General features: G+C 40.7%; 1 protein-coding gene across 7 annotated transcripts in view; it reads right to left on the bottom strand.

The window, feature by feature from the left end:
- Nucleotides 1-14,152, bottom strand: part of CRLF2 (cytokine receptor like factor 2) — a 49,613-nt gene that overhangs the window by 14,542 nt on the left and 20,919 nt on the right. For 3 of the 7 annotated variants that reach the window (XM_074607706.1, XM_074607691.1, XM_074607699.1), the window contains one exon: nucleotides 12,158-14,097. The exons of the other annotated variants lie outside the window; for them this stretch is intronic. In XM_074607706.1, coding sequence (XP_074463807.1) covers nucleotides 13,825-14,097 — 273 coding nt within the window. In that variant the 3' untranslated portion in view covers nucleotides 12,158-13,824. Of the gene's footprint in view, nucleotides 1-12,157; nucleotides 14,098-14,152 lie in introns of those variants that run through there. 7 annotated transcript variants of the gene reach the window in all.

Genomic DNA, 14,152 nt, shown 5'->3' with positions numbered 1-14,152 from the left:
CCAAACCTTGCACTGAATACATAATTATTCATTTCCTAATGAGCTTTTCCCTGGTGCTTTTTTTTCATAGTATCCTACTTATTAACAGAAATTAATGAATTTATCTTCATAATGTCCCTGTGGTATCATTCTCCCCATTTTACAGATAGGGAATTGTCAAAAGTACCAGCTAATTTGGGGTGGTAATGTGAGATGCCTGAGGTCTGATTTCTCATAGTATATAGCAGTATGTATGCTCAGAGTAGTGCTCCTATTTATCTTAGTGACTGCTGCAAAAGCTCAGCAATTCTTCAAAAAAGATTGCAGGATCACAAGTTGTATGTCCAAATCTGAGAAGAGAGTGTTTATATGATTTTCATAGAAAATCTCTGATAAAGACAGGATGGAGTCTGGTTTTCCAGGAGCACTCAGTGACTTCTATCACAATCCTTTTTGTTCATCTGTCTTATGCAGTGCCCATCTCCAAAGCATCAAGTGATCTTCACTCATGACACAAACGGATTCACTCCTAACCACTGTTCATCCTATATTTTTAATGAAGTGGGATTCTTATGATCTTTCATTTCAGTCCTCAGGCGTAACACATATTCATATAGTGATGAATTAAACCTAACTTTATTTGGCCGTTTTCTAATGTTGGACTACCGGGCAATTTTGCAGTTTAAAGATTCTTTCAATGTAGGCTTGTGGCTTAGAACTAATTAATTTGAACACAGAGGATGTGGGGAAAAAAGCTGAACAGCACGCATGCATACATGTGTTCCCACACAAGCAAACTCACTGAAGCAGAACCGGGGTTGTCGGGTGCGCAGAGCAGCCCTTTATTCTTCAAAGTATGGTGGAAACTGGAAAAGGGAGGAAACGCTTGCTGTGTGGACCTCCCACTAGAGGGGGGTGGAGGAACACATTTGGCCAGTGACTTTGGAGCCTTCTAACAAAGCAGAAATGTTGAAATTCAAAAGCTGGTGGTTTTTACACAGGTGGAATTGGTAAGGGGTGTGGATGTATTGGAAGAGCAGTAGGAAAGCTGTGGTGCTCTCATTTTACCCTTTTCCTATACACATGTACTGTATGTTCTTGATCACAGGACAGCTATGTAGTAGCTTCATCATTCCTTCATTGGATATAGCTGTATATAGCTATCCTCTACTGAGATCCTAAAGGAAATACATCTTAATGGATACAATATATTCTGTGTTCCTGTTCCTCCCTAGCTCCTTTCTTCATTTTTTTCCTCCAGTATCTTGCCTCGCCACTTCTTGCGCACTCTCATTGTCTGCTCATAATGCTCCTCCTTAATGATTTTCCATCTCTCAGGCATGTATTTTCCATCTCTCAGCTCTGTTCAGCTCTTGACACCTTCTTTTTCACCACATCTCCTTCAAACCTCTACCCCTCACGCCTTCATTCCCGCCCCCTCCCCCTCATTTCTTACTGCACTTCCAAGTGCAGGTCTCCCATGGCACACCACAGGGATGGAAGAACGTGGTGTGGGCTCAGAGTGGGTGCATGTGACATCCATGACCAACGCTGGCAGAGCATGCTTTGCTGCGTTTGGGATGGAGCTGCCCAAAGACTGGCAGCCACAGGGTCAAGCAGCATCCCATTTAGTTAGGAGACTGGTAAGACTTTACAAAGTGTGTGTGAGGTTTCAGAGAGGCAGGAGGTATATGATTTATCAGAAGTTTGTAACTTGGCCAGATTTGTACAAATTTACACAATACAAGGCACCATCCTTACATGAATATGACCTTTATCCCAAATTTTGGAGGAGCCAGAACATTTCCAAGGCACAATTTTCTGTTTTCCTCTTTTGTTTGTAATGTGATTTTAAAAATGTTTAATGTAGTATCATTGTAAAAAGTAGCTACACCATTTATGCTGAACAGCAAAGTAACCTCTGTTACTCAAAAACCTTAAAAACAAAAAGCATAACAGAAACAAAACCTCCCTTCAGCAGTCCTATGGCATAGGGGTTTTCAGCCCTATAGTTGCAGTTTGTCAAGCTATAAATAGCTAGTGAGTTTTAAACTGTTTAGTGATGCGAATTTTAGCTAACATTATATCTGTTGCATACCTCCTGCACTATATACCCACTCTAAACATTACCAGAGCTCCATTAGAAACTAAAGAAGAATTTTCAATCATAGTTTGTATAGTTACCGCAAACCATGAAATAACATCAGTGGCAGATGTTTGCTTCAACCCAGTGAAGACCTGTCCATTGGTGGCACGTTCTCCATTCCTGTGTTTAAAACTGGGTTTGGCAAAATGCTCCATGCCCTCGTCATAATAAACTATGTTGGTTCTTCTGTCACAGCAACGTGATAAAGTAAGTGAAGTCATATACTCAACCTATGCATATGTCACATATAACCAGGATATGATTCGGTAAGAGCGAGATCCGTCACACAAGGTAAACTGAACATTTTATAGACTTACTGATCTTATTTTTGGCCAGCAACCTTTTTAATAAGCTTGAAAGATATTCTGGCTCTGATGTCATGGACCTAGTTTTAGATGACCAAATATGGAGACAGACTCATAAAAGTAGATATTCAGCTTTTAAAAATTTCTGAATGGTTATAAAAGCTTTGAAAGAATAAGTTATTCAGATAAAAATATTTTGAATAACGCAGACCAGAAAAGTCCTGCCTAAAAAGAATACAAGTAAAAATAATGTGGAATGTCTCTACCCACATTAAAAATATTCATATTTGGTATGTTTTCATTTACTATTATTTATTTTCATCTTTCAGAGAATTGTATTAAATTATAATAGTATCTTATTTCTTGAGATCAAAAGAATCTGCGTTTAATATTTCATAGGGGCAATTGTCCGTGTGGTCTCATATTATCTTATTGGAACATCAAAGCTTGTTTTAGATTTCTGCTAGTACCCCCCTGGGCAGATCCCATGTTCACATGGAAGCTATTGGTTGAGAGTCAGGACTGACTTTCATGTGGGGGGCGGAGAAAAAGACTATCTCATACCTATAAATGGACCACCAGGGGATGCTTTGAAGATGGGATGGAGGCAAAACATACACTATGTGTGAATGATTACTTAGGAACTTCCTTCATGTGACTGCTGGGAAGAAGTTTTGTTTCTAATGGACAAACCTGATGACAGACCTGGGGAAATTTGACATTTCCATATGCTTTCTTTGCTGTTTTGCCTGAGTGTAGGCATGTTTTGAAAGGCTATCTAATGAGTAGCTGTTGTATACAGGAATCTCTTTTTTCAAAGATTTATGCAACGGCTATTTACATTCATTATACATATTTCTTAAAAGCCCCAACCTCTTAGTTTTCAATATTTATTTAACACAATTGTGTAGAATTCCAGTCCCTCCTGTATAAAAAGCAAAACACAATAACCAAAGTGATAGCTGCATTCTTGAACATTCAGTCAGGATTTATCTCTTTCAAACTCACCCATGTAAAAGTTAGTGTCCTAGTCTGAGCTGACTGTCTTAGCTGCTCTCTAGTCAACGGAGAGAAACAGAAACCCCCCAGAAGTTATCCAAACTGACTTAGATATCTTGGATGGGGTGAACTGCTCTCTAGAGATACCTGCTGCTTTCCATAGGGAGACACTAGATGATTTCCTTGAGTGGATGTGAGACAGCTAACACTTGGTCAGCTCAGCCAGCTAAATACCATGCTTTCGTACCAATTTGCTTTTGGAGACACTGCTAAGGATGTCACAGTGTTTGTCTAGGACATTGTTTCTAGACATCAAGGGGCCTCAAAGAGCCATCCTACTGCAGCTCATGGGCTGTTACTGGCAAGCAAGAAGTATTCTCCTAGAATACAATATAGGGGAAGAATAGAAAGCAAACATAGTTCTCACTTTTTGAGAAAGTTAGAAGTAACACTAGAGAAAACAGAGAGCTAATTTTATCTTATTTGTAAACACCTGAAATATTATTTTGGCCTTATTTTTTCAGTATTTGTCTAGAGAAAACATTGTGATGCTTTTTGTACTTGAAACCTTCTTTCACGTGATTACATAGCTTGTATATAGTATTAAACCAGGCAGAAATTAAATGGTAGTACTCTTGTGTACATGTCCCGCTGGACTGTAAACATAAGCAGCATGGAAGATTTTATCCCTGAAGATTTCATGGTACTTGATGGGATTGTTGCACCAGGGAGAACTACCTGCTTGGAGGATGCTGTGAGGGAAAGTATCCTGAGTGATTTTTCAGGTTGGGTTCGGTGGAAGAAAAGAAGACTACTTCAAGCTATTCTCATCATGTAACCAGAGAAAAAACAATATTCTGTTTTGAGAATATGTGATGTGCATGTTGGTTACTGAACTGATGTTTTTAGCAATTTGTAGTGTTCACTGGAAACCTACAGAAATCAAACTATTTCTTTTAATCTTCATCAAACTTTGTAACTTGCAGTGTCAGTTCTTCTGAGCATCAAGGTTATTCTTTGTCTTCAGCTGTCTAGTACTTTTTATAGCCCTCCTTGGTACGATGTGCATGCTCATATTACATAGTCTGTAAGACCCCTTAAGGCTTCTTGCACTTAAAAAGTTAATGTATTGAAGAAATAAACTGAACTTTTTGCAAAATAACACAGGACAGTGTGATAATGATATTTTTCCAAAATACCTGGAGGCAGCTGACTGTACTGTCAGAGTACTACAAGGACAGAAATACATCTGATACTACCAAGATGCTTTCTACATTGGTGTGTGGTCCAATAGCTTATCTGTATCTGAGAGGACATATTTTTATTAGGTTTGCTAAATCATTTTGCCCTTCAGGCTGACTTTGTTTGCAAAGTTTCTTCCTTTTCTTCAAAGACTGAGCTGCAGACGTCTACATAAATGCTGACAGAATGCGTGAATGGCGTCAGAGCATTTGTATTCCATCTTCAATTCTTGCTTCTTTTAGAGCCCTGAGAGTAAAATCACATCAAGACATCAAAAAGATTTGTTTTCTACTGTTTGAGAGCTAAGTTTACCACAGCATGTAGTGCTATCCCTTCCTTGCCCACCTACCTCCCTGCTTCTTTTTCAGTTCAGCTTTTTGCATCCTGTAGATGCTGCCTATAATTCTGTGCACTCTTTGTGTGGTTTCTAGTACAACAGAGTTCCAGACTCAGTTCTCTTTTAAATACTACCTTACTAAACATGCTAAACAATAATATATTACACTATTGTTATAGAAATTGATGTTATCAATTGCCACCCTCCACTTTCCTACACCAGTGCAGGTCAAAAGAGTGGAGCAACCACGCATTTTGCATTTACACAGGCGTGTGACCAGTGCAAAATAATTTGCTTATCTTTAGGCAATGATCTTGAAGGGCTGGAGAAACAGGGTGGCAGGAAATTCATGAAGTTCAGCAAAGAGAATTGCAAAGTCCTGCACCTAGGGAGGAACAACCCCAGGCACCAGCATAGGGCTGACCATCTGGAAAGCAGCTTGGCAGGGAAGGCAAAGCTGGTAGACAAGAAGCCGACCATAAGCCAGCAATGCACCCTTGTAGCGAAGAAGGCCAATGGCATCCTGGGCTGCATTAGGTAGCCCTTTGCCAGATCCTTCCCCTCTGCTTAGCACTGGTGAGGCAGATCTTGAGTGCTGGGACCGGTTCTGGGTACAAGAGACACAGGGCCATATTGCAGTGAGTCTAGAGCAGGGCCACAAAGATGATTAAGGGAATGGAGCATCTTTCATGCAAGGAAAGGCTGGGAGAGCTGGAGCTGTTCAGCCTGGAGAGGAGAAGGATCAGGGGGGATCTTTTCCATATGTATAAATACCTGACGGGGACAGGAAAGAAGATGGAGCCAGGGTCTGCTCAGTGGTGCCCAGTGACATGAGGCAGTGGGCACAAATCAAAAGAGATTAAATTCAATCTGAACATAAGAAAGCACTTTTTACTGTGAGAATGGTCAAACACAGGAAAAGGTTGCCCAAGGAGGTTGTGGAGTTTCCATCCTTGTAGATACTCAAAATCCAACTGGACATGGTCCTGGGCAACCTGCTGTGGCTGACCCTGCTCTGAGCAGGGGGTTGGACTACATGACCTCCAGACACGTTTTCCAGCCTCAGCCCTTCTGTAAATCTGTGTGGATCTGTGATTTCTCTTCTTAGATGATCAAGGCCATAAGTTTGAAAACAAGATTCTCTGCCTTTTTGCAGAAGGAGAAAGAAAGAAGAGGAACAGATCCTCCAAATTTCCTCTTTTTTTTCAGGTTTTATTATTCTCTAGGAATGACTGTCTAAGTGTCTTTCCTAAGAAATACCTGTAAGTTTGGAATAAAATTTAAATTTTAACAGCTAATGGAGGATGTCTATATTGTACTGGCTATAAATTTTCTGACTCTGTAGTACAGTAAATGTACTTGCAGTACAAAATCACATAGCGGTTTATATAAGCAAGACTTCTAGTCATCACTTTCAAAAGTGTCCTTCCAGTCAGATTCTCTTCTTTTTCTTAAGAGAGTAATTTATTTTTTCTATGAATTTCTGTGTTGCTGCATAAGCAGCACTGGAACAAAAGGTTGTGTAAGTTCTCTGTCTTTCAACTCCTTTGGTTTCGCAGCTTCAAAGAGCCACATCAAAATATCTTGCAACAGAACAAACACCAACTGGATTTTCTTTCAGCATTCAACAGATATCACATTCTGCCAAGTCCCCAGCAGAATATGGGGAAATTCTGCCAAATCTGTCCTTGACATATAACAGAGCCCGTTAATACTGAGGTAGCTTTATGGGTACGTTGCAAAATTTTTTTGTTGGTTTCTTTAAAGACACTTTCACATCAAACCAAATGGTTCTGTAAAAGTCTGATATAAAGCATTTGAGGTAAAATCGTACTGTTGAAACACATTAGTCAGTTGCCTGAGCTTTGTCTTTTAAACCTATGGCACCTAGATGCTCCCACTTTCTCCCCATGCCCTTCAGTTCACTGCTGAGGGCGGTCATCCCCCTGAGTCCCATGGCAGCAGAAGCAGCACCTCAGCCAGGATGTAGACTTTGAAAACAATTCTGATTTGACCGATTTCAACCCAAGATTTGGAATAACTTCACAGTTGTGGGTTTAATCAAAATTAAGAGGAAGTACAGACTCTCTTCTGATTGCGTCTTTTACCTCTTGTTTTTAATCTACACCATATTAGCTTTGCTACCTGTTTTAGTCTGGGTGGTGGTAACGCACTGAGATTTTTCTGATGTGGAGATCTTCTCCAATACCTAAGTGTTTGAATCCTTTGTGTTGTTGATTGTGATCTAGCATCTTCTGCAAAATAGCATGCAAGACATATGAGACATTTGCACGCATTGAGATACCGTGAGCGATAACTCAGCTCTCAACCATCTGCTAGACCCTTTGTTTACTGCTATTCTTTGTACTGAAGTTCAAATATTTTGGAATGAATGGGGGGAAAATTGCACAAGGAGCCCCCCAACTCAGCTTTAGGTTTTTTTATGGACATCTGCAAAATATGATAGGAAAGAAAAACATCTGTTTCCAGTGTCTTTGCTCTATTGTGCCTTTCTAGTGACTCATATGCAAAACTGAAGCCAGGCTGTTTGGGGCATTCTCTCCTTTTTCATTATGTAAAAAGCCCTGGGCAAACTCAATACAGAAAGGTAAGATACTCAGAGGTGGAGCAGGTATTAATAGGTCCACAGTAAGCCTGCTTCAGCTTCACAGCTTCTGGATGAAGAATCTTTTGGATGGAAATGAAGATTAAGTTCTTGACTGCCTAGTGGTAACACCATTGTTCATGGCAAGATTTACTGTAAAGTAGAGGCAGACTTTTGTCTGTATCTATTAGTTTCACCTGGTCTTAGCAATTTAATGCGCTGGAAATGTGGTTGTTAGCCTTGCAGACCAGTGTACCTGCCTCTGCTGTCCTGGTCCTGCTGTCTGTTTTGCTTGGATATCCATGAGATGCTGAGCAATGCTTGTGTGACCTGGTAAGTGGCTGTGGTGTTACGCTGCCTCTATGAATGCATTTAAGTGGTGGTACAATTAATATTTGAAAATCTACCCTTTATGAACCTCAGGTGAAAAGCATTATTTACTTTTATTGTTGACCAAAATAGCTTTGAAGTTTAGGCCTCCTTGTGCATGCAAAATTGAAATTTTCCCTTCATCTTACAGGCAGGAAGTGACCCTCCTCTCACCCTCTCCCTGCTTAACCTTATAGCTCAGCAGTTAGAGGATTCACAGGACATGTAGAAGTTGGATGTGGCTTTGAGCAGCCTGGTCTAGTGGGAGGTGCCCCTGCCCATGGCAGGGGAGTTGGAACAAGATGATCTTTAAGGTCCCTTCCAACACGAACCATTCGATGATTCTATGAAGTCAGGCTCTTATTGCTCTGCTTTTTAGTAAGAAGGACCTCCTATACTCATTAAAAAACACGGTGCATTTGTGTATGCTGTTCTTACCCTTCTTTCAAAGCTCAGCTCTTTCACAAAAATAAGACCCTTCCAGTCTGGCTGGCTCAGAGGGGTAAGAGGATGTATGGCTCTGCAGCCCAGAGATGCAGGTACCCACCAAAGCAGGGGGCTGATCCTTTTTCCATGGACTTCATCACACTAAAGAGTCACCGGACAAAGCAGAGCTGTTTGTGCCGAGACACAGCAGTGTAGGTAATACATGCCCCTCTCCATCTTTCTGTTGGTGACTTTCAGCTCTTCCCCAGTTAAGAGGTATACTCAGGACATTTTCTAAGGGACTCATATGCCTTCTATGGATATCCGAGCTTCCGCAAGTGTATTAGGGATATCTCATCTTTTAAGTGGATTGTGCTGAAATTTTTCCTCTTATTTATATAATTACCTAGCAGTGCAGAGACCTAATGTTAGGATAGAGAGCTTGTTCTGTCTCTCAACCTTACAAGACATATTGCCTACATTTTATCAACCCCTCTCGTTTACTTATTAAAAAGCTGAAACCGGTTATATTCTTCCCTTTAATAACCTTCCAGGAACGCAGTGATAGAGGCTACTTTTTAACAGAAGTCTTTTGCAGAGCAATATAGAGGAGGAAAACATTTATCAAAAAATGGTGGTCCTTGGGCATATTGATACAAGGAAAACAGAGAGGAAGAAAGCAAAATTAAGCCATGAGAGAATATTTGTTCCTCCTTGATTCTGTATAATTATAATATTATATAATTCAGAAAGGTAAAGATATTCCTTTGGTCCCTCTTCTGATAACATTTTCAGTCTGCTTACATATATGCTGGGAGATTTTTTAAAATACGGTGCATATTATTGCTTTCTCACACTTATCCTCTAAGAGTAGGAAACCAGAAGCTCCAGCCACAGAGTGGGCAGACATGAATCTCATCACTAATCCCAGGGATTTCAATTGGAGAAAGAAACGGTGTTATTTCCCCAGGAAAGAGACACAGGGTCCGTCATCTGCAGCCTGTGATAGAGCATTCCCTGCGGGACTGCAGGGCATGGAAGGAAGCCGAGCTCTGTCTCTGCCTACTCCACATCCAGGTGAGGAGGAGAGAGAAACCCCAAACAGCTGCAGCTTCTCGTGTTGCAAGCTGCAGGCTCCTCTCCAAGCTGGCCACACGGCAAGCGTGGATGCACGCAGGGACCAGTTATTGCTCAGGGTGAGCGTACACCTGCTAGTTCCCTTTCACCAAACCTTGTGCTGGCAGTTGCCAGCAAGAAACTGAGCAGGAGCAACCCCTGCAGATGACACTAATCCAGCTCACAAATCATAAGGGTTACGTGAAACCTCCAGTAAAGGATGAGTTATTATTGCGTTTCTTCTCTTATTGCATAATACCGCTCTTTCAGCCACTAGATTAGTCGGTGATAGATGTCTACTTAGATACTCAGTGACAAAAGGTCAATTAGGGCCATGTTTTCTTTTCCCACGGAAAATGCTGACTGTTTGCCCTTGGTATTTTGACAAGTTAGACCTGTGTGGCTTTTCCAAAACAAATGATTGTATCTAGACCAGTCTTTCAAGCGTTCAGTGAGTGTGACCCTCCATTTTCATCTTTGCAGGTCACATCGTTTTCAGGAAAAGGGCAAAGCAAAATAAACTATGTTTGCATGGCTCAGTTTAGTGACTGCAAAAATGCAAGCCACCAAAAAAAAGCCAAGGATGGTTTTGAAAGTTTTTATGAGTACGCTGTAAGAAAATTCTAGGTTCATTGCAAAAGAAGCAACCACTTTCTGCTCAAAATTATGCATTTGACAATTGCACAAAACATATTACCAAATAATTTGAAAAACACTAATGTATTACAAAAATCAAAAAGAAACAACGACAAAAAAAGAGAAAGCAGAAGTTGCAAGACTGGCTTCAATAGGTCCTGTTACTTGTTTAAAAACAACCATGTGATTTCCTCCTAGTTTACCTCTCACTGAAAATCAGACATCAAAAGCAAAGCAAACAGCATAGATGTTCAATCTATCAATGTAAATTGGCTCAGCTGGTATAGCTAGCACATAAATTGCATGAGGAATAAATATACAGTCTGTTTCTTCTGCTGTTCAGAAAATACAGTTCAATTAGTCTGGACTACCATATGACACACAGTTTCTCCCTTTCTGTGGGATATAATTAGGAACACGATGTAGCATCTGAGGGACTCATGCCTTTGAAGAACATGACAACTTTTGAATAAATAAGAAGGAAGATGTGAAAGTTGCCGTGTATCCTTCTTCTCACTGTGGGGAGTTGAACAGGCCTTTTCCTGTCTGGCCATTTAATTTGCTCATTTGTAGCTAGGCTTGCATGAATCACCGCAAGCCTGCTCTGAGAGATGGGCTGCACAGCTGTGTGACCATCTGGGAAACAGGAAAGGAAGGAGAGGAGAGGAGAGGGGAGGAGAGGAGAGGAGAGGAGAGGGGAGGAGAGGAGAGGAGAGGAGAGGAGAGGAGAGGAGAGGAGAGGAGAGGAGAGGAGAGGAGAGGAGAGGAGAGGAGAGGAGAGGAGAGGAGAGGAGAGGAGAGGAGAGGAGAGGAGAGGAGAGGGGACAGAAGAAAAAGTTGTGACAGAATGATGGAAAATGTCAGGTGGGAGATTAGGGAAGCCTCACGTTACTCTCTTTCCAACTTGTCACTGTGACAGTAGTTGAAAGCAGCAAGCCAGCCTGCTATTCTTTTCAGTAAACCATGTGGAGCGACGGCTCTTGAATTTTGCTACAGAGCTGCCCAGCACTTTCTTGCAAAATGAGCATTAGGCCAACAGGCAAAGATGGGTGAGAAGGCTTCATTTTTACAATGTAAAGAAAGTCCCTCTTATTTGAACAGCAAGGTAATATGCAGCATTTTGTAACAGTCTTAGAAGATTAAGCGTTGTATTGAAGGCAGCTGTTTCTCCTGAATGGCTTGGGACCAAAGTCATGCCCTTGCAAGTCTAGAACCTGCGTAAGCTAAAGATATTATTTCAGTCAATATGTCATAAAGGAGAAACCAGTCCTGATATGAAGATGGGGTGACTGGTTGTACAGCATAACTGAAAGGGAACTCTGTTCTCAAACTTATCTGGCTCGCTAATATTCCTCTCTGAAGTAGCAGATCCATCCAAACCCTCTTAAATTTGTTGTAGAAAGCATACAATCATATTTTCATAAATACATTTTGTTACATCCTTCAGACATGTTTTAGCTGGGTCCAGCTTCTCATACTCTAACTGATCGTCTCATTGATCTTTCACTGAGCAGCAGTTCAGCCTGAAGCCACAGTGTGCCCAGGAGGGCTGGCTCCCAGCTCTTCATGCCAGGAGCTGGGGCAGAGGGTGCCATGGGCACCAGGCATCCTTCCTGGGGAAGCAGTGCCTGCTGTGGCTGAGAGCTACCAGGGTCTACGTCTCATCAGGGATAGGCTATGGCAGGCACCAGGAGAGCAGAGCTCAGGGACGTGCCTGGGTTCACCCAGCTCCCCCAACACACACCACCAATTAATGTTGCTGATTTGATATGTCTTGTTGTGCCGTGTTTGATAGAATCATCATCAGCATTTGGGGGACGACCTTTCTGGTTGCTTAAATCCTGTTCTTCATAACTCGGTAGATATTTTTCTAGAGTTCTCCAGGAATGGAATTTTTTTTGGGGAAAAATATGCTTTATTTTGAATGTCAATAATTCCCTATGTTTTATTTTCTTCATAAGGGGATGTTTTTAAAATAAATATTTGAGATATGCGGGTGTTTTATTTGTTTTATTTCTATTTTGTTATATACAATGTGAATATGGTTGTATACATACACAAAAAGAACCTTTATGTCTATAAAATATAATACAAGATACTATAGCTTGCACTAAAAACTTAAATTACTATAACATTTCAGTTCAGGAACACTGCTTAAACAGCAGCAACTTTTTTTTTTTTTTTCCCCCAGTAAAACTTCAGAAAATATACTAAAAGATTTTGAATTCAGGCAGCAAATTGTTTGCTCAATAGAAGGTGGTTTAATTAAGGTATCTAGCTAGCTCTGTAGACAACCATATGAATGCGTGGTTCAAACATGAAATAACAAAGCAATACATTCTGGGCTTTCCTCCCATTTTATTGTTTGAATCATTGCTGGAACAGCTTCTTATCTGTTGTAAGCCACTGTAACTTCTTTGGTTCTCATGTAATAATTACATTTTTATCAGCTGAGAATAGCAGAGCTGGATTCTGCTCATCAAATTATATACAGCTTGCATTAGTTCAAAATCTACTGCATTCTTACGGTGCTGTTGCATACTTTGCATTTCCAGAAATATGGGGTGTACAAAAGGCCCCAAAAAATTTGCACACACCTGTTTTAGATAGGAAGAGGCAGAAATGTCTTTAAGATTATGGGAAGTCCTTTGTTAGCATGTTAATCTTATTAATGAATAATCAAATCTGAGGTAATGTCAAGAAAAACTTGGAGAATGTGCCTGAACTATCCTTGCAGTTAGTTTCCCAGTTATTAGCCAGAAAATTTCTGGATTTTTCCTTGTACAGCAAGAGGCTGGTCTATGCAATATGAATAAGAAGTCCTAATTTGGCTCAACTGCTGATTGCATTAAAAAACAATTTGAAATAAATGCAACTCAGTTAAATATAAATAGTGTTCAAAATGGACCTCAGCTTTCTAGAAGAAGATGCTTAGTCATAAAAAGACTATGAGATACCGAGGACCTGACCTCAGAGGAGGCCCATGAAGCCCTGCTCTTCTGGAGGAAGCTGCCTACACAGCACTACTCACAGGATAAAATGTGACTCATTACTGTACATCCTCACTCTTCTGTTCTTAGACCTGGGGCTTATTCTTTCTCTTTATAAAACCTTTGATGTATGCCATGCAGCACGAAGTTTTACACTGGGAGAAGCAACTTACAAAAGCAAGTTTTCTACTCTAAGGAGGGCTTGCAAAGCAGTATCCTATCACTGTGAAAATGAGCAGTATATGGTCTGGTCTTTGTGAGAAAAAGACCGCTAGCAGAAAAATTCCTTTATCTTCTCTCTTCATTTTGGGAGGAATAACAGTGTGGTTTTCACTGCTCTACATACTCCCTAAGCGCGAGGACTGAATCTGGGCTCTGCGAACATGTATTATGGAGGAGCTCTTGTTCTCTCCTGTCCATAACAGGAAAATGGGACTCAGTTTAGTCTTAGAGACAAACCCGAATTAGAACAACAAATCTGAACTCTATTTATTATCAGGTGGTTATTTCAAACACTGAGCCTGCCCAAGTGGTCTTAAGTGCTGGGAAAGAACAGATCAGAAACCAGATAACCCAGCCTAGTGTCTGTCTTGATGTGAGTCTACTCATGACAAACTTTTCTATTCAGCCACTCCCCTAAAATAATCAGGATCTTTTATGTAATTATACAGATTTTATAACATCACATACATGTCATCGTTCATTAAGATCTGGAAGCCAGCAAAGGAAGCTATAGTGTTGGATGTTGGCATCAGGCAAGCAATCTGAGCTGCTTTGGGGTCATTATTTTCAGCTGCTCTTGAGAAACTAAAGATTTTTTCTTGAGGCTCCTGTTTGTCACAATTCTTCTCATCTTCTTGCTGGCTTTCTGCCTCTATGATGCACTCTGGCTCTTCATATTCTAGCTTGGTTTGTACCATTGCATGATCAGTTTTGTCTATCCATTCCTAGGAAAATGAAAATGTTGACAGGGCCTGAGATATCAATCAAAAGAAACCTGGC

The sequence above is a fragment of the Larus michahellis genome, chromosome 1 (assembly GCF_964199755.1).
Source record: "Larus michahellis chromosome 1, bLarMic1.1, whole genome shotgun sequence".
Taxonomy (NCBI): Eukaryota; Metazoa; Chordata; class Aves; order Charadriiformes; family Laridae; genus Larus; species Larus michahellis.
The sequence above is the reverse complement of the archived record's forward strand: the minus strand, read 5'-3'. Positions and strand labels throughout refer to the sequence as shown.